The sequence below is a fragment of the Numida meleagris genome, chromosome 1 (assembly GCF_002078875.1).
Source record: "Numida meleagris isolate 19003 breed g44 Domestic line chromosome 1, NumMel1.0, whole genome shotgun sequence".
Lineage (NCBI taxonomy): Eukaryota > Metazoa > Chordata > Aves > Galliformes > Numididae > Numida > Numida meleagris.
In genome coordinates, this window is record NC_034409.1 from 12,601,309 (window position 1) to 12,620,276 (window position 18,968).

Sequence of the window (18,968 nt, forward strand, 5' to 3'; positions counted from 1 at the left end):
TTTCAGTGCTCTAGAATGCTGTTAAGGGATCAGGTGAAATTTTCTTTTGTCTTACTTTGTTGGTTCATTTTTTGATACCTGGAGACTCTCTCCCTGTTTCAAATTCAGACTGATTTAAAATTTTAAGGGCTCTCTACTTAAAAAGCAGAGTATTTTTAATGTCTGTTCTCTGATACAGTGCCAGTGCAAATCAGTGAATCAGAGAAGCTTTCTAGGGAATTGAAGTTTCAGATGTTACCAGATTTCACGTACAGTGCATTTGCCCAGCTTTGTAGTGATCATCACAGATGTGTTTTAAGTCCGTGATTAGATGGAGGATAGAACTGCGGCTTCTACCGTACTGCCGCTGCCTTCAGGTAGGAAGGATGCAGCAAGCGTGTGGCGTGGTGTGGTGTGGTTGAGACCTCTGCCACCTTGTGCAACCAGGAGGGCAGAAATTGTACTTGGACCTCCCTGTGGGGATCCCTGAAGGCGCACTGCAGTCTGGTAGGAAAGAATACTGAAATCCTTCTTCATTCAGCGGGAGACCATGGTCAGCGTTGGACTCCTCTGAAAATCCTGTATTGCTGAACCATGCTTCAGCCTGCTAGTATCGGGCTTGGGCCATAACCATAAAGTAATCCCACTTAGCTGTACCAAAAAGCTTAAATGCTATTGAAAAATTCTGCACATTGGATTAAGTTGTGGAAACCAATGCAGTGATGTAAGTTGGAGTTTTGCCACTGCTTTTGACACGGCCAGAATTTTACTTCAGCTGTGTTACAGGTCAGAGCAGAGCATGTTTGCAAAGTTGCTTCAGAATCTGCTTCCCTGCCATCTCGCATGCTATTCCAAACTCAGATTAGTTCTAAACTGAGAATTCACTCGGTCACACGAACACTGAAATAACAATAAAAGGCACTTTGTAAAAATAAACCAAAGTGAAGGTTGATCTTCTGATAAAGGCACTGATTTGGGACTAAAAGATCTCAGTTTAATTCCCAGTTTGGTCACGAACCTTCTGTACAAATTTGGAAGGTCACTTAATCTCTCTTGGCCTCAACTTCTGATCTGTAAAATGAGGTTAAGTTCAGCTTTCTTCTTTGTCTGTTACAGAGTGAGATTTTCAGAGCATGACCCTTCTGACTGAGTTTATATGAAATGTATAAGAAGACAGACATCTCAGTTTTGTTTTCTTTTGTTTTTAAGCTATTGGCATAAGAAAGCAGTGATATCAGCAACATGTTTTGTCCTTTGGGTCATCGGGTCTTACCAGCATCTCTCTTCCATGTTCACAAAAGAGATGTAGACTTCAAATTACCTTGAATGTTGACATATCTCCTAGCCTATGATATTATATAATAAATAACACTGTAAAAATAATTGTAACAACAAATTGTGGGAAATGGGATGAATACAAGGAACTATATCAAAAAGGAAATGTTAGGAGCCGTAGCTAAAAATACTTAAAGACTATTTTTGGTACAATTTAAAATATTTCAGGGAGCTTGGTGTGAAGGTGATATGTTTACTGTGTGCCAAATTAAACTAAACAGAACTCTCTTTTCCAGGTCACATGAATCAAACTAATGAAACAGACAAATGGATTAAGGCTGACACACAAAGTGGCAAAGTGTATCTTAAAAGCCAAAGCTGGATTCAGTCTGTCAAGCTGAAGATTTCTTAAAGGCGAAATAGTCAAAATGATCAAATCAAGAAACTGTAAAGGAACATTTTCGCTTGAGTTACAAAACTTTGTCGGTACATATTCTTAATGTAAGAGAGAAACAATACTGAAAATGAGGGCTTTTTAACCCAAGATTTGCTAGTGACAGTGGCTGGTGATTAACGGGTCTGGTTTACTTTTAGTACCTGTTAGGAACTACAAGATCTTACAGATGGAGGATTTGTATGACCCACCACACTCACCAAGTCAGCCTTAAAAGCTGGTAACTTTCAAACAAGAGTTTGGAGTCATTATTTAAAAAAAAAGAAAAAAAGAAAGAAAAGAAAAAACACTTTCACCACCTGGCTTTTGGAAACATGAAAATTTACTTCCAAGGAGCTGTGCTCTGCAAATTATTTTATATGTAACAAAGTATCTCTTTACTGTGGGACTTCCGTTGTTTATGCAAAACACAGAATTCTTTTTTCAATCAAATTATGCGTATTGGGAACAGGATAAAACCACTTTCAGAACTGTAATTCATCACTAGTTTTCTTGTTTGTTTGTTTTTAACCCCTGAGTGGTTTCTGCTTTGTCAGCGGGCACTGTATGTGTAAAACTGCTTCTACAAAATGAAAAGACTTGCTCCGTGTTGTCCTGAATCACTTTCTTGTGGACTGAGTTAGCAACTCCATGTCTGCTATAGTTTGTCTACAAAGAAAAGCTTTTAAAATAAATACTCAGAAGTGCAACGGGTCTGGCTGATCTCAAGGAAGAACATTCCACCAAACAGGACTTGGGGTAAGAGTCCACATGAACATTCCCCATAAAAAAAGCTGCTGTGGGGAAGTACTGGGCTATTAAATGAGAGCTGTAATCTCCTTGCTGCACTTCCAGTGACTGATCGTCAGCCTTGCATGACAGGACGGTAAGCTCATGGAGGCAGAAAGGCAGAGGAGGAAGGAAGGCGAGGGAAGTTTGTACACCCTGCACAAGAGACTATGATTTTTGCGGAGGATTTTGTTACTGTAATACAAACACACAGTAAACTAAAAGGAGCTTTTAAAAGCCTTTCTGTTTATGTATGGCCCCTCATAACAGGAATACTGAAGTTTGTGTTTGACAGCTGAAATGCAGGACTATCTGGCAACTGAGTGGATGGAGAGAGACAACAAAATGCGGAGAGTGTCAGCTCAGGTTTTAAATTGTGTATATATGTGTATGTACTGTAGATCATAACATTATAAAATGAGATTCCCCAAGAGGCATAGTTGCCCCTTGCTAATGTTCTCCAGCAAAGGCAGTTTTTTTTTACTTTAATTGAGAGTGGTTAAAAAATCCACATTCTGTTTCCCATTGTGTATTCTGTTTGTTCTGATGTTTATGGCAAATTATATATATATATTTAATACACTAGTATATAAAACAGTAATATCATTACTAAAAGGAATATAATATTACTAAATATTATTATACTACTGTTAAAAGATATACAGTTAATAAATGTGTAATGGTTTCCTCAAAAAGCTTTGTAACTCATACTTTATGAGCTGCAGACACAAAGTAAGAGAAGTACTCCTAAATTCATACTGTATCTGGAAATAAAGAATGTAGTAGATATTCCACAGAATTGAGTCCATTATTGGTTCCATTATTCACCCAAAATACTAAGCCTGTTGGCATCAGTGATTAAGGGCTTGTTTTGGGGGACTGCTGCATTAGCTATCTAACGGGGAACACAGTAAGAAAGCGTGTTATTTCCTCCATGTTCTAAATTAAGCAGAATAATGCATTCTAAAACTTGCTGTGATTAAACATTAGAGTAGCTAGTTATTTGTTTAAAGAAGCTTAAATAAACCATCAGAAAAATTGTGCTACCAGTAGAGCTTCTGTGGTGGTATTCCTTCTAACTGTTGAGACCACTAGAACTCTAACATAAAGGTCAAGAATGAGCTGAAGAAAGAGAAATGTTTGGGAGACTACCCAAAAGACATTTGAGTAATGTCTTGTTCTAATATAATGAGATGAAACTTTATTTTTTTCTCTAGACAAGATTAATGGGTTATCAGTAATCGGGATTTGAATGGCAAGTCCCATGTGTGCTCATTTTTCTTGTCCTTTTGATAGGAAGACAAGTTCTTACAAGTTGAGAAAAATGAGGCTGTAACACTTTTCCCATCTGTGCTCCCTTTCCTTTGAAGCTCCTGACTTTGTCAGCTGCCAGCTAGCCTGCAGTTCAGAACTGAAAGTATGAGCATTGGCTTGCTTAGACAGTTGAACTCAGCCTGAGAGACCTTTATAAGAGTTAGTGCTCTGGGTGTGCAACTGACTGCTGAGAAGCAGAACAGTGCTTAAATGTGCACGCATAGTCGTGTATGAACTAATAGGTCATCACTACCTAGTCACTGTTCTTCATCGTTCCCCCTTGTTTAAGAAGCACTTGATGAGTACCAGCCATGTCAAGTGGGACGTTCTGTGGGAAGTCTGAGTGTTTATGTTCTGGAGAGCCTTCATGGCAAACAAGCCCCAAACACATACAGATGTATTTATTGCTTACTCTGCATGAGACTACAAAAACTTCTCAGTACTGAAAGATGAAGACAGCGTGAATCAACATGTGAAAGTTAGCAATGTCATTTCAGTGCAGCTGTCTTGCTTGAAGGCATACATGCCCGTATGAGAAAGATTCACAGTGCATCCTCACTAATCCAACGTGGTCTTTTATTAAAGCCCGATTAATTTTAAGAAAAATAATGTGGCATTCATGTTCTTGTGAAAAACAAAAAACACCAAACCTTTAATTCTAGATGGTGCATAATTTCATCATTTTTCATGTTGAAGAATTTGTTTAAGCAGGTTTTCACTTGTGCTTTTTGGTGAAGGAATGTTACCATCCTTGTCATAGCCAAGCCAGGAAGGAGGGTCCACATCACTATAGTCTCGTTGCTCCAATTTGGCTGTATATTTCAAGACAGCTTGTCTGCAATAACAGAAGAAAATAACAAGACAAAAAATATTTTGCAGAAGTTGTTTCTACAAAGAACACTAAAAGCTTCCTTGTCTTAACTGAAACTCTCAATATTACAAGACGTTGTGGAAACTAGAAAAGAAGATAGTTGGTTAGATCATAGAGTCACAGAATAAATCAGGTTGAAGGGGGCCCGTGGGTCATGTAGCCTCTCTGGGATCCTGTTGAAGCTTTTGACCAGCCTACTGATTCAAAGATGGTTTTCTTCTGTGTAATCAGAGCTTCACATAGGCCAGCTTGTGGTTATAACCTTTAGTCCCAGTAGTATACACCCTTGAGAAGATTCTGGCCCTGTTTTCTCTTTCATATCCTCTGATCAGAGGGTTACAGACAGCAATATGGACTTTCCCACCCTGATCTGAGTGCTCCCATGATTGAACAACCCGATTCTCCCAGCCTGTGCTCCAGCCCCGTGGCAGTCTTGGTGGCCCTCATCTGGATTTGTTCTGGCGTGCCCATGTCTGGCTTGGCTGGGGAGCCTGTGGCAGCTGAACCAGGAGAGAATCATTTATGGTCTCCAAAAGCACAGACTGTCACGTCCCTCCTTCCAGTAGCTGTCACTCATTTCTCACTCGTCTGTCCCTTCTATGGCCACTGCCCCTTTGCAGTGTTCTGTTAGAACACCAAAACAATGAACTAGATAGAGCAAAGTGACACAGATACGGGGCAAAATCAGGACTGCTGACTGACAGACCTTAAGCGCTCCAAGAGTGACTCTCCGTCCTTTCCAGGCACAATGTCTATCAGCCCAGCAGCTTCCACTGGCTTCCTGAGCTGAAGAAACTTGACCCAGTGCTTGCAGTCTTTTGAAAGCCCGTTTCTTTCCATCCCTTCTGCAGCTTGGCTCCTGGCCTGCTCCCAGCTGCACAGAGCAGCCTCCCCCCAGCTCCCTCCCCTGGCTTCCCCCTCGCTGCCTGTGTGCCAGTGAGCTCCCTGGGGCCCATCGTGCTCATGTGCTGCTGGGGAAGGGCCAGCCCCACATTGCCTGCAGGCAGCTCAACCTATCTATGTGTCATGGCCACAGCAAGGCAGCCTTCCTCCCCACTGAACTCCGTGAGAGAATATAATATATATCATCTAGACAATACTAGAAAAAAATAAATCCAAATTGAAGTGGACAGATAATTAAAATTATCTGACTAAATCCGCTACAATATTGGTAATATTCTGGTATTTCTTTTTCCAAAGTGCAAACCACGAAGCTGGTTACAGCAGCCCCAGCCACACACAGCTGTGGTGCTCACATCCCACAGCAGGCCGGGGAAGCGGGACTGCTGCAAAAGGGACACAAGCAGTGGGGCGGGAGGGCTCCTTTCCCACCACTGCAGGATATATATTTTTTAAAAAAACAACACTGGCACACTGTATTAGCCACATGAACACAAGGCTCTATCTGTTTTTCTATTAAGGAGGCCTTTGCCATTGAGGAATGTGTGCACAAATTATATGAGCTATAAGCTGTAAGCTATAAAACAAAATCAACTCATCCAAGTCCAAATTCCTGTTTTTCATGGAAACTGCAATGTATAGTGGCTGGCTGAAGGATGTATGAGTGGAGCTGTTACTATTTTTTTGGAAACTTATGCTGTCCCATGCCTGGAGCTACAGCTGATTAGTTTGCCAGAAACAGCCGCTCGTTAATCACCAACACATGGCAAAATACATCATTTACTTAAGATGTGCTGTGCTATGATAGAGCCTATTTATTCATTCATATAAAGTCTTAAATGAGCACACTGATGAATAAAATCTTTTCAGTAAATAATTACAATTATCTTTGGAAGCAAGTGTCTCCTGGTATAAAACTCAGACCACAGACATGGCTTGAGCAGTACTGGAATACATAATTCAATCCTTACCCAACCTTTCAATCCCTTTTACTAAGAGGAGTCAGCTATACAGTTCTTCATCATGGTCTGAATTTTGAGCTGTTCCAAAATTCAGAAATTTTTGACTGAGTCCGTTATAATTAAAAGCAGAGATGTCAAGGTAATGTGGTAAGGTTAAAAAAACAATCAAGAAAAAGTGATGGAAAAGAAAAACCTAAACACAGGCAAAGTGTAGTAAAAATGCGGGAGAAACTAAGCTACAGAAGCAAGCGGAGGCAAGAAAGGCAGAAAGCATCTTCCAGGTTACACAACGTGATAAACTGACATACAATCTGGAGTACTGCAAGGTCTATGTCAACGCTGTAGCAGTATTATTTTAGAGTATCCAGTTCAAGTACATTAAAAGGCTGAGATGTAGCTTTTCGTTTAGCAGTGAAGTTTCTACTCAAGTCACAGCTGAAAACTGACCTACAGTGAGTGAGAAGACAACACTATGATATTTTTTGGTTGCTTGCTCAAGAGAAGAGTACTCTTAGTCCATCACCAACTTGTGTGTAGGCTGCCTTCATTTCTGATTACAAGGCTGCTGGATGCCCAAATCCTTCCTGAGACCTGAATATTTGGATAGTATTTGGAAAATATTTGCTTTTTCAAGAAAATAGAGCTCTTGCAATCTGCTTGCTAACCAACAGCAACCATCGGAAACAAAACCAAACCAAAACAAAAACTGTTCTCCAATGTCAAATGTATTGCAGCTATTAAGAACCAATGCCATTTCCATTTCAAAGTCAAAAAATGTAATAGTAATTTTTGGTGAGTCATTTGTTAACAAAGTGGTCATGACTCTAAAAGAAATGTCACTGGCTCCTTATTAGCGCAGACAAGAAAGAAGGAAGCATTTAATCTTGCTCTTCAGCAGAAGCAGACTGTTGCACACAACATACCCTTTGGTCAGAGGCAAGGAATTCAGATGACAGTGGCAGATTTCCTCATTCATTCTGCACTCAGAAAGGTTAATAGAGACCTACAGCTTTCTCAGCACTTAGCTGACTTCATGTAGTACTTGTGAAGTTGTGAAGTTTAAGGAGACTGTTACAGTGAAGAGTGGTGTTTCCCTAAAGACACCAGTGACTTACCCCAGGATTACTCAGAGCTGGCATGGCCTTTTCCTACAGAGGCCACATTTTAAGGAACAGTGAGTTACCTTTGCTTTCCTCTAGTAGAAGAAACAAATTGCATCAGCATCACTTTGTCCCACAGGCAGATCATGCGTAATTCCTTGTGGCATTAATCAGAAGGTCGTTAGCCTCCAGGTACTGAAGTACATTGCAGGCTATCAGTCTGGAGGATGTTTTTTAAACTTGGCACCAGGGACTAGTATGCTGGCACACAGAATCTCAGATGGTATCTGGTACTGGAAAGAATGGACAATCTTTATGCTCGTAACGGTTTCCTATGAAGCTGCATTGCAAAGCTTCAAGAACCATATAGAGTGTCTCCATATGTTTTCTATTTAAATCTCACGAAACTGTAAAAACAAAGCTTTGAAAAAGTGTGTGACACAGTACGAGAGATATGCCTCAATGCTTGCATGGCTCAGTCTATTAAGCGATGTCTGCTAGGACTGGTTAGTGTTTAATAATGGGGAATTTCTTTGGCAAAATGAAGTATACATGATTTATGTATTTTGTAGAGCAGCTTCAAATTAAAAACATATTTTTTCTATTGCTTTAGAATCTAAGCCACTAGCAAGTTCTCCAGATTCATCTCTTCTATCTCCTTGAATATGGAATGTCTCTGAAATGTATGTTTCACACCAGCAGAATACAAAGTACACCTGCAAATAGACTTTTCCAATACCTTCTGTGAGACTCTATGGGCCAACAGAAGGTTTTAAGAGTCAGTCTGAAGACAAGGAACAGGGACCTGTTGTTCATTTTTATGACAATCTGTTGCTTACAATTCATTAGTAAAACATAGCGGTTGTGACTAAAAAACACAGTTTATAAATATATAGGGTGACATGTAAGTGACAGTACTGTCATTGCTTTGGGTGTCATTAGTGAAAATCTGCTGTGAGATGACTAACAGTGTAGAATCACTGTTATATTTTACTATGCCTTTGATGTAGTTTTTGGCAGAAAGGTGTTATCTTCCCAATGTTAACCTTGAACTACAATAAAAGAAAAGAATTTTCAGAAAGTGTGACACATACAGGATCTGGAAAAGATGTAAATCTAACTGCAATCCCCTTTCTATTTTCTGCATATCATTCCATCTAATAGCAGTTCAAAAACCACTCTGATCCAGCAGGTTCAGTGCATTCTGCAGCCTGCCTATGTCTAGGGAGGCTCTTTGGCTGTGTTAGAAAGAACAAGCAGAAAAACATCAGTGCTGAATTATTTTACATGGTGGAGCCACTGGATAGCCTTTGTCCCTGACTCAAGTTGCACAGGGTAAGACTTTCCTATCACTGAACGTACGTGTAAGGATCAGAGGCTGAGGATAGCTGAGAAAAGAACCAACAGCCATCACACACCAAAATGTCAGGATCAAGAAAATAAAATCGGTATTTTTCCTAGTTTGAAAGATCACATAAACTAGAAAGATGACACTGGGTGGAGATATGTGTCTCATGGCTGCTTTTTGTTTTCTAAAAATCTGTAACTCTCTAGGGCTTTCTTTACAGTAAAAATAACTAATTGGGAAATTCCTTGGCTGAGTCAGGAGAGTTTAATCAAGACATTCAGCGAATCCATCGCAAATGGGGCTCTGAGGCAGAGCCACAATCCTGGTCATCCTGCAAAAGCTACAATACTGCAAGCGAGTTTCTGAGAAATCAAGTCAGCCCTTTGTTTGTGGCTCAGGAGACAAATTGGAAGGCACTGAATTTCCATTCCTATTACATATTGTTTGTACAGAAAGATGTAGAAGCAACCAGAGCCCCAAAGGGCTGATATACTGCTTAGTGCTCCAGAGAGAGAAATGAAGAGACAGAAAAAGCAAGTCAACAGTAATCTGTGGGTAAGAGAAAATCCCCTGAGGTTTAAATGGGAAAAACTGTAAATTGAAAACTTATGAAGAAATTAAAAGTATTTTAAATCCTTTTTTTATAGAATAAAGTGTAATGATTTTTTCAATCACCACTGTTGCATACCAGTCCTTCAAGACACTTTCTGTAGCTAACACTTATTTAATTAGAGGTAGGAGTTTTGAGAAGGAAATTCTGAGAGGACATTAAGAAAACTAAGTCAGAGAGACAAAAATGAGGCCTGACAAGTAAAAAAAATATAAGTAATGAGAATAGAATTGTTTGTGGTGAAACAGTTAGAGGAAAATAAACCAAGGACGGTTTGGAAAGCATGAGGCACACTAGATATCTTCTGAGTTGCTAAGGATCTGCATTAGCTTTGTTGTCTCTAAAGTGACTTTTGAGCCCTGGAATGATTTAGCTGGGAGTGCTCAATCTGCAGCAGTCCTGTAAGATCTCTAAGAGTGGGGTTAACACTCTTCTAGAATGGATACTCTCTATAATCTAATATAGATGCATTTACTCTTTTTTAAGTAAAAAGTGTGATTACATTTTATATCCAGATATATCAACCATACTTACATTTTAGCTCTTTTCCAAGCAGTGTCAGTACCTTTGGTGTGTCTGGTCACTTTGCAGCTCTAAGTTTGAAGTGATTACTCTGTGGGGCTCTTAAACACAATTGAAGTGCGTAACTTGGAGACTCACAGCTACAGACTCAAACCTAAACCTGACCAAAATGAACTGGTGTTGAATGTCATGGGGAATCAACAGAGCAGGTCCATTTACAATAGTAGGGAAATTAGATTACACTGTGGGAGATGACCTGCTTTTTCCAATTGTAATATGTTTTACTTCATGAAACTATGCTTATGATACCTTGATTCATTTGCTGTAACTATGCTACATTACGAGCGCAGGCCCACATCAGTGCTCACTTCCACTTCCCCCCTGCACTGACATTTATTTGTTGGGAAATGGGCTCCCACAGACTCCCACAAACTCGCTGAGTGAGCTCAAGCATGTACTCAAAATGATGGCTGAGAGCAGGAGGCCCAGCCTGGTTTTCTCCCTCACATTCCACGTTTCCTTCATGTGATACCTCACGTCTGCATAAACTTTCCTAACAGAGCATTTTCTGCCATAAAGATAGATGGAGTCCCTATTTCCCTTCACTTCTGGCTGACTCTAAGACACGTAGATACCTACACTGAGCTGTAAGAATCCTAAGGCAGCAATGTGGACATTACCCACCCTCCCTACTCCTCAGATAAAGGAGAAAGATGGAAATGAAAGGAGCAGCAAAATACTAGTGAAGACAGATCTTATGCTTTGAGGTTTAAAATTAAATGAAGATTAGGAAATATCTTCTTACTTGGTAATATTTCTACAGTATAGCATCTTGAGAATCCGGAGTTGCTTACACCATTTCCAAAGACATTTCAGTGCTTTGTCAGTAAGATTAATGCAACCTGAGATGTCTAAGAAGTGGAGAAAATGGCAAGCTGTGGCCAAGTACTGGATACAGGTATCAGTCATCTGTAAATGAAGCAAAAGGGATTCTGAAGATCGAAAAACATTGAAAAAAACAACAAGAAAACCTCATAGCACACAATTTTAGTGTCTGAAAATTCCACTTGAGCTATATGCTCAATGTTAAGATCTGAAATAGATTAATAAATAGATTCAGAGGTTAATAAATGGACTAATACTCCTACTGAAATAAACAGAAGTTGCTGACTGAACTTCACTGTCAGATGAGTTTAAAGGAGATCTACATTCATCAAACTTTACATGCTAATCCCACCGCAAGACTGAATGATAGAATTCACTGTCCATTGAATGGTGTCTTCAGAACTTTGCTGTTTAAATACCTGAATCATTCAACCAGATATTTAGTTTCAATTCTTTCTGTATTTTTTCATGTATAAGATATGTTTCCCGGAGCAACTTCATTTTTTTCCTATGAAGTAAGTTAAGAATTATTTCTGAATTGGGCTCATTCCTTGAGTGAGACTCAGAATTGCACTGCTGAATATTTGACAGTATCAGCATAAATTGTATCAGCCCTAGGTATGCAGATACATGAAAAAATGGCTCACTGAAGCCAATGGGGTATATTTAAAGACAGTTAATTTACCCCCCAAATATGATTAAAGTGAAAAGCTACTCCAATTTTATAGTAACCTGCCTAGCATATGCCAAAACACTCTTATCGGATACATATTTCTATATCGTATTTTCAGACTCTTTTGCTATGACTTTTCTTAATCCAGTAGAGTTTGGTGTTGGTTTTTTTTACAACAGCTGATGTTGCAGGACATGACTGTCAGATATATTAGCATATATCCTTTGGAAAAGGTTCATTCTTACTTTAATCTCCTGGCCATTTTTAAACAGTCTCTGAGTGGAAACTATTTCCTTACTTAGCAGCTGGACTGCCTCAATTTATACTAGAAGTTGCAAAAGGATTTGAATGACCCATTAGTTTTAATGCAAGTGTATCCATCTCATTTTATGGAGCTACAATTTGGATTCAAGTCAAAAGAAGACTTGTAAACTTATGTGTAGGTTTATTTGAAAAAGCCTTGATGTTCTTTTCTGAATGTGGTAGTTAACAGATTGGCTTAATAACCATTTAACGAGGAAGATACCATCTAGGAATGAAGCACTAGAAAGGGATTACTAGGTCACTGAGTTTAGTTCTTGTTCCTATTTGAAGGAACTACAAAATATGATCCAGTTCATTCCCTTCTTAAGAGCCATCCTAATATTTGACATCTGACATCCTGACACTTTGTCCCTGCCTCCCTTTCCAGGATTCTATTTTACAATTCACTGCTCTAATAATCAGAAACGTTACCAATTTCCAGCCTAAAAGTATCCACTGATATTTTATGCCAATTCTGATGTGTGTGTCTGATGTCTAAAAGTTGCAGTGGAATGTGTGGCTTACAAAAATAGATAACTTCAACTACTTTGGCAAGATAAACATCCACAATTTCTGTTATTACTGTTATTATGGCAAAAAAACAGCTTAATATCTATACAAAAGCAAGGAATACAGGAGAGTGGACATGCAGCAACATCCTTGGCCTATGTCCTGGAGAGGATATGAGGATACACAACAAGATGTCCATGAGGCATTTCACTGTGCTTCAGCAGCCAGTTTCTACAGGTTCATCTGGTACAACCAGAGCTTCATCTCTTGTTATGAAGGTTGCACTCCACTTAAATGCCAGCTTTTGAGAAAGTACTCCTCTGTGTCTAGCTCGTCTCATACATTGCATTAGGAGGTTTCAGACAGTATCAAGAGTTTAAGTAGGTAGAGGCTAGCAGTCTCTTTCAGAAAGAGTACTGGAAAAAATAACAAGGCATGAAAATAGGAAGCTTATTAAAGCAAAGACTCCATACTTTGGAAGAACCCAGAACACCAGAAGCTGAGACAAAACCTGCAGGAAGCATCTCTAAAAGCCCTTCTCTTTACTCTTTCCTAGACGTCAGCTCCTGGAGACAGGCTTGTGCCTGATCCAGTGCAGGCATCTCTATGTTCTAACCGCAGCCGTTAGAAGAATGCCAAACACACTCCGGAACCAAGTCTCAGAACTTAAATCAGTTGATCTTAGGCTCTGATTTTTAACCTAAATGAATGCACTGTAGAACTGTGACAAGATATAGATGACAGCAGGTCAAATTCCTGAATGAAATACGATGTATTCCTTTGCAATAGCAATCCCAAAACTATTGTCCCCGTTCTCATACATACCTTTGGACAACCAGCTATGCTGACAGATGTTAGTTTGTGGCAGTGAAATGCCAAAGCTTTCACAGCTTCATCTGTCAGCTGATGGCAGCAGGAGACATGACAATATTCCAGGTGCTTAGTGCCTTTGCAGAACACCTGAAAGAGTAACAAACAGAGCAGTCATTCTTTGGAAATGTGCCTCCTCTGCTTTTCTCAATGCACAACACATTTACATCAATCCTTTGGTCCACTTTAGGCACTTCAGTTGTTCTATGTACCCTTCATAGCAGTGAATTCACTCAGCCATAGGCTGGGAATTCCACTGGAAAAAGAAGTGCATTAAGAGGTTATTTTCCACTGCTGATGCTGATATGAACTATGTGGTTATTGGAATAAAATTCTGCTCCTTTCTTCTAACTCTGTGTGTTGAAGCATTTGTTTTATGAGCCTATAGATTTGTTTACTCAAGAACAGAGTAACCTAAAATCCTATTTCTTTACTTAATAGTGCCACGATGTGAATGTAGCAGAACTCTTTGTGGCATAAGCTTCAATCAGTATCTCTCCTCTTCTATCATTTCCAGCCTAAAACCATGGGAAGATAACTTAAACTTGACAGTGAGCTGATCTTCCATGCCTGCTAATCTTGGTCTAATGCAATTTGGCATTTATTGCATTAGAAATACTACCTCACTGGGTTGAATTTTCCTCCATAGAAAATACTGGCTGCTTGAAGCTTTTCAAAACTTTCTGGAATTAGTTCTGAAGTTGACTAAGTACTACATGGATAAGTAAAACACATGCACGCACACAGAGATGCATAAATGCACTTACATACTTTTCTTTGTGAAAAAAGTCCATAGTAATTTTACTACTGACATTTTCTTCCTTGCATTAAACAGGAACTCAGGCACCAGCATATGGTTGATCAGTGGCAAGTGCTAGCTTTTTGATGACCAAAAGGTGTGTGATTTTAATGCTTTAAATTAACAGATCCAAAGAAACAATTATTAAGTCTAAAATTTGTTTCACAGACCAAATGTTTAGCGCTTTTCATCTGTATCCTATCTCTAGTTTGCTTTTTTTTCCCCCATCAGTATAGCTGTACCAATGCAATGCTTCTGGGACTTGGGCTTCTTGTTTTATTTTACGAAACATTTGATTGTGAATATTTTAATGTAGAACTGGTTAGAGTGAACAAGTCAGAATGTATAAAAATTGGCTTCTGTACCTCTCCTATTTCAATCCTAGTTTTACAGGGTGTTAATAGCAATGCAGAAATATTCTAAACACCAAAACTGATATATCTTTTTTCCATGTGTAAGAGAAACTGAACTCCCTTCAGAATTAGCCTCAGACATGATGACCTAATCACTACATTCTCAGCTAGGGTATGCAGCACAAGCTGAAGCCAAGATTTCAATGCCTGTGAGATATGTTTATCTTGTTTATACTGGCATAGTTTGTCTACATTCATATTCAATATATCCTTCAGAGCTAGGATCTGTATCTGCTCTTAAAGTCTACCTCTACATTATTATGGTTTTTTTTTTGCATGTAGCATGTAAGGTATTATTTGCAATCAAAGGAAATGGACCTTGGTTGTTGTCTTCACGTCTGTATCTTTGGGGCTATGCCTATGAAGAAAATACCTAAGATCTCCAGAAGAGGTTGTGAAAATAAATAATGTTTGAAATACAGTAAAATAATTGAACAGCATAAGAAGGAAATATAATTTTCTATCTTTTTTGCACTTTTAATTCTTTGTAAATAAGATCTGAAAGGATGCAAGTATTAATGAAAATCTGAAACAGAATTGCTGCATGAAAAGTGAGCATTTTCTGAGCTATGAATGAACAGAGATCCTATTTACAAAATATGTGATCAGATTATAATGTACTGTTATAATGCCTATGAACAAGTAAATGAATTAACACCATGAGGTCAACATTATTTTTGCCATTTTATAACTTTCAGCATTTTACCTTAACTGTGTTAGTAAAGCCCTCTTCGTATGCTTTTTTTTTTCACATAATTTAAGTATACTTTATATAATCAAAGAATAATCATGATGTTCAGCATACAGTGGGGTCACTCTCTACAGTTTTTTCCATAAACTCATATTCTTTGATTCCGTCTTCAAATAAAGATATGCCATTTTGTTTTGAGTTACTTTCTTATCTGTTCTTCCTCCTGCCCTCCCTAGATCCATGACCATATGGTTTCTGTTACACCTACATCTTCATGTGCTCGCTGCTGATGGATCAATTTGACTCAAGTCAAATTCACATTGCAGACACAGAAAGTGTAAACATTTCTTTTTTTTCCACATTCTTTTTTTGGAGTTTACTGTATGTAGTGAGATACTTACTGAAACAGCTTTTAGCAATGAGCATAGCACAATATAGAACTGAATATTCTCCTCTGCAAGAAGCAGTGCTGGCTTCGCACCAACTTTTGATGGAATAGAAAAAGATGTACATACTTGGTCATTGTTTCATGGAAACAAAAACATGAAAACATGGAACTTTACACAGAACATTCATGAATGGTCAGTCAGAATGATTCCTAAAGCAGCAAATTCTAATGGCCTGATGTATATGCCCCTAGAAGATTCAATCCAGATACATCTCTTGTGGAGCAACAACAACTGACTCATTCATATAACAAATGGCTATAAAATGATGGATACTGGAGCCTAATAATGGAAAAAATGTAGAGGCCAGAGACTGAGATTACACAAGGGCAGTGCCTGTACCTGCAGTCTATCTGCAAGGGTTTATGGGCATGAAATTGATACCACTAAGCAACATGATTTAAGCATTTGTTCCATATGGTTAGAATCAATACTCGGTTACAGAAAAAGGGGCTCTTATTTGGATGTAAATCCTCTCTTCTTTCCAACAAGATAGATAGATAGTTCCTTCTTCCACTGACAAGTAACCAACTAATGCCTATTTATTACACTGTTCTGAAACATAAAGCTGTAAGTATATGCAATTGTACTGAATCTGTCAAATGTCCTTCAGTATACAGGTAAACTTAAAGCATATAACATTTGATAAGGAACTTCACAGCTTAACAGTACATTTTGGGCACATCTCCTTTTCTTCTTCTCAGTCTTCAAACTAGATTCACTTCATGCCCAATAGATAACATATGGAAGCAAAGAGCAAAAAGTTGACCCCTATCCACCCTTTTTGTGCCACTGGTGACTGTACAGATCTCAGCTGTATTCCATCAGCCATCTCCTTTCCAGACCACAGGTTCCGTGCTTGCTTATTTGCTCCTTTTATGGAAAGCATTCTGTATGTCTGATCATCCCTGCTGCCCCCTCCAAGTCTCTTCCAGTCTTCAGGCAATGCTTTACCCATAAAAAGACTTCCAGTAACACAGCATAACTGATTTTAACAAAACAAGATAATGAGTACTACTAAATCAGAATTTAGTATGTAGTTGCCGCTGTAATGATAGTGTAAGTAGGATAAATATTTGGATGGCAAATCTCATTGTCAACTAATTAAAAAAGAGTTGGTAAAACATAAATATGAAATAATTTACAAGCATTGTAAAGGGAGTTCAAATACTATATTAGTAGTAAAATTTCTATGATAGCTGAGTATTCAAAAGAGGAGATACTGTCTTACTGTATAACTTCATAACTTGTCATCAATGTAAATAATTGCCTCTGCAGCAACTTCAATTTGTATGTTGTCTTTTCACAAATTAAGTAATTTCCTATCTGATTCCTGACCTGGAAAATTTCTAAGTTTATAGGCTAAGTTTAAGGTCAGAACACTAAACAATGCATAGTTCAGGCTAATCTTTTTTACTTTAAGAACATCTGGCTTTATATTGTTGAGATCCACTGTTTAAATTTTCAAACCAAGGTATATAATTATCATAAGAAAAACAGTGTGAAAATGAAGTTTAGAGAGATTCAACAGATATCCTGCTGTGAGCATGAGATCTTGAGAATAACAGTATCTAGCTAAAATACATGTAGTCCTTTTCCTAGCAGATTAGTGTCATCATTAGATATTAACAATTTACTCAGTTGATGTTTTTATAGGACATTTTAAAAGGTTCAGGTTTTTTTTTTCTGAAAATGACACAGTACAATTTGTGTTGTTCCTTCCATAAAACAGCTAAGAAATCTGCTCGATCTGGAGAAGGCACATGTGCATTTCTTATTGAAACACAATTTGTTGTTTTTAAGGATTTATGCTGGTAAGAAATATACTTTAGAATTACATTGAGACATACTGTTGTGCCACTAAGAGACAATGATGCACAGAAATATATCAGCAGCACATGAAGAACCTCATGTAATAGACTAAAAGAAATTTAACTATTCCATTGAGCTCTCTGTGCTAGGTTATGTAAGTAAGAATGGCATTCAACAAAAGGCTGGCTAAGAAAACAGAAAGTATTACCTGAAAACCCACACTAGCAGCAGGAAAAATACATTTTAAATAGTAATTGGTCCATGATTTGTAGAACAAGGGAAAGAGAATAATACTAGCAATTTAGATTGTAATTTGCACAGTAGCGTGCAAAGTAAAGCTCTCTTACAATTGCTCAGAGTCAATGCAGAGGGCAGAATTTGAAATTCATTAAAATTCATGGAAGTAAAGAAAAATAACATGGAAAGGACTGTAAGTAGAAAATCATTTCTAAGAATGAAAGTGTAGAATAGTGTAATGAAGAACGAATGATCTTGCACAGAGTAAAATGTTACCTGCTTGGACATGGTTACTTCGAAGATTAGAGAGGCTTCCAGGAAATATCAAGAAAAGAGGTGAAGTTTTACCTGAATGCCAGTGTCGCTGATGTTTTTGCATTCCGATAGAGAAAGCTGCTTGATTTTTCCATGGCGGCCAAGGGCTCTCAAACCCTAAAAAGTTCCAGAAAAAAATAAAAATTAAAACATGCAGTTCTATATAATTACTGTTAATATGCTTATATGTTCAATAATATTCAATGTTTGTTTATTAAATGCTCTATCTAAGAATTACAGCACCTTTTAAGACACACAAAAAACAATCCCACAGAACACTCTCACAGAACTTTATTACTTTTTACAAAGAGGATTGGAGATATGTAAACGAGTATTGGAGATATGTAAACGAGCTGTCTAAAGTTACACACAAAAATCCTTACACGGTGAGAACTATAGTCTGGATTTCCGTTCCAAGATATTCAAAATAACTTTCCTATGGTCTGGAATTGTTTTCTAAATCAAAGTAGAAGTAATTTTAATTGTTGTCAAGTTAACCTCTGATTCTGAAGCATTTCTTTAAAAGGACTTTCCTGGATCCATTAAAACCCAGCAGAACAGCCAGTCTTATTTTATCTGCTTCAATCAGGAGCAAATGAATGCTAGGTTCTTAGAGCATCTTGAACAGAATGCCTGTAGTTTATCCTCTGATTTTTTCTTGAAGTACGCAAAAAGGTCACAAATACTTTGCAGAAATAATGCACTGGATAAAGCAAAAAAAAACCAAAAAAACAAACATTTTCTTATCTGGTCAGAAAGAAATAAACTGGAGAAAAACAGCACAATGTGAAATACTTCCATGGGACACAGCACGATCATAAAACAAAACAGATTTATAGATCTCCTTCAAAATTTGTGTTTGAAAGAACTTTTCACAGTTTTTTTTTGTTGTTGTTGTTGTTATTGTTGAA

General features: G+C 38.1%; 2 protein-coding genes across 10 annotated transcripts in view; one reads left to right on the forward strand and one right to left on the reverse strand.

Moving 5' to 3' along the window:
- FAM185A (family with sequence similarity 185 member A) overlaps positions 1-3,272 on the forward strand; it is a 42,218-nt gene extending 38,946 nt beyond the window's left edge. The window contains exon 8 of the mRNA XM_021384531.1: positions 1,551-3,272. Coding sequence (XP_021240206.1) covers positions 1,551-1,666 — 116 coding nt within the window. The 3' untranslated portion in view covers positions 1,667-3,272. The remainder of the gene's footprint in view (positions 1-1,550) is intronic.
- Positions 4,175-18,968, reverse strand: part of FBXL13 (F-box and leucine rich repeat protein 13) — a 78,410-nt gene continuing 63,616 nt past the window's right edge. For 5 of the 9 annotated variants that reach the window (XM_021384519.1, XM_021384516.1, XM_021384517.1 and 2 more), the window contains 4 exons: positions 18,091-18,174; positions 13,300-13,434; positions 10,909-11,072; positions 4,345-4,625 (listed from right to left, as the gene is read on the reverse strand). In XM_021384519.1, the coding sequence (XP_021240194.1) occupies positions 4,469-4,625; positions 10,909-11,072; positions 13,300-13,434; positions 18,091-18,174 (540 nt within the window). In that variant the 3' untranslated portion in view covers positions 4,345-4,468. Of the gene's footprint in view, positions 4,626-7,706; positions 7,917-10,115; positions 10,264-10,908; positions 11,073-13,299; positions 13,435-18,090; positions 18,175-18,968 lie in introns of those variants that run through there. The other 4 variants (XR_002434316.1, XR_002434317.1, XM_021384522.1 and 1 more) reach the window with 4 other exon arrangements.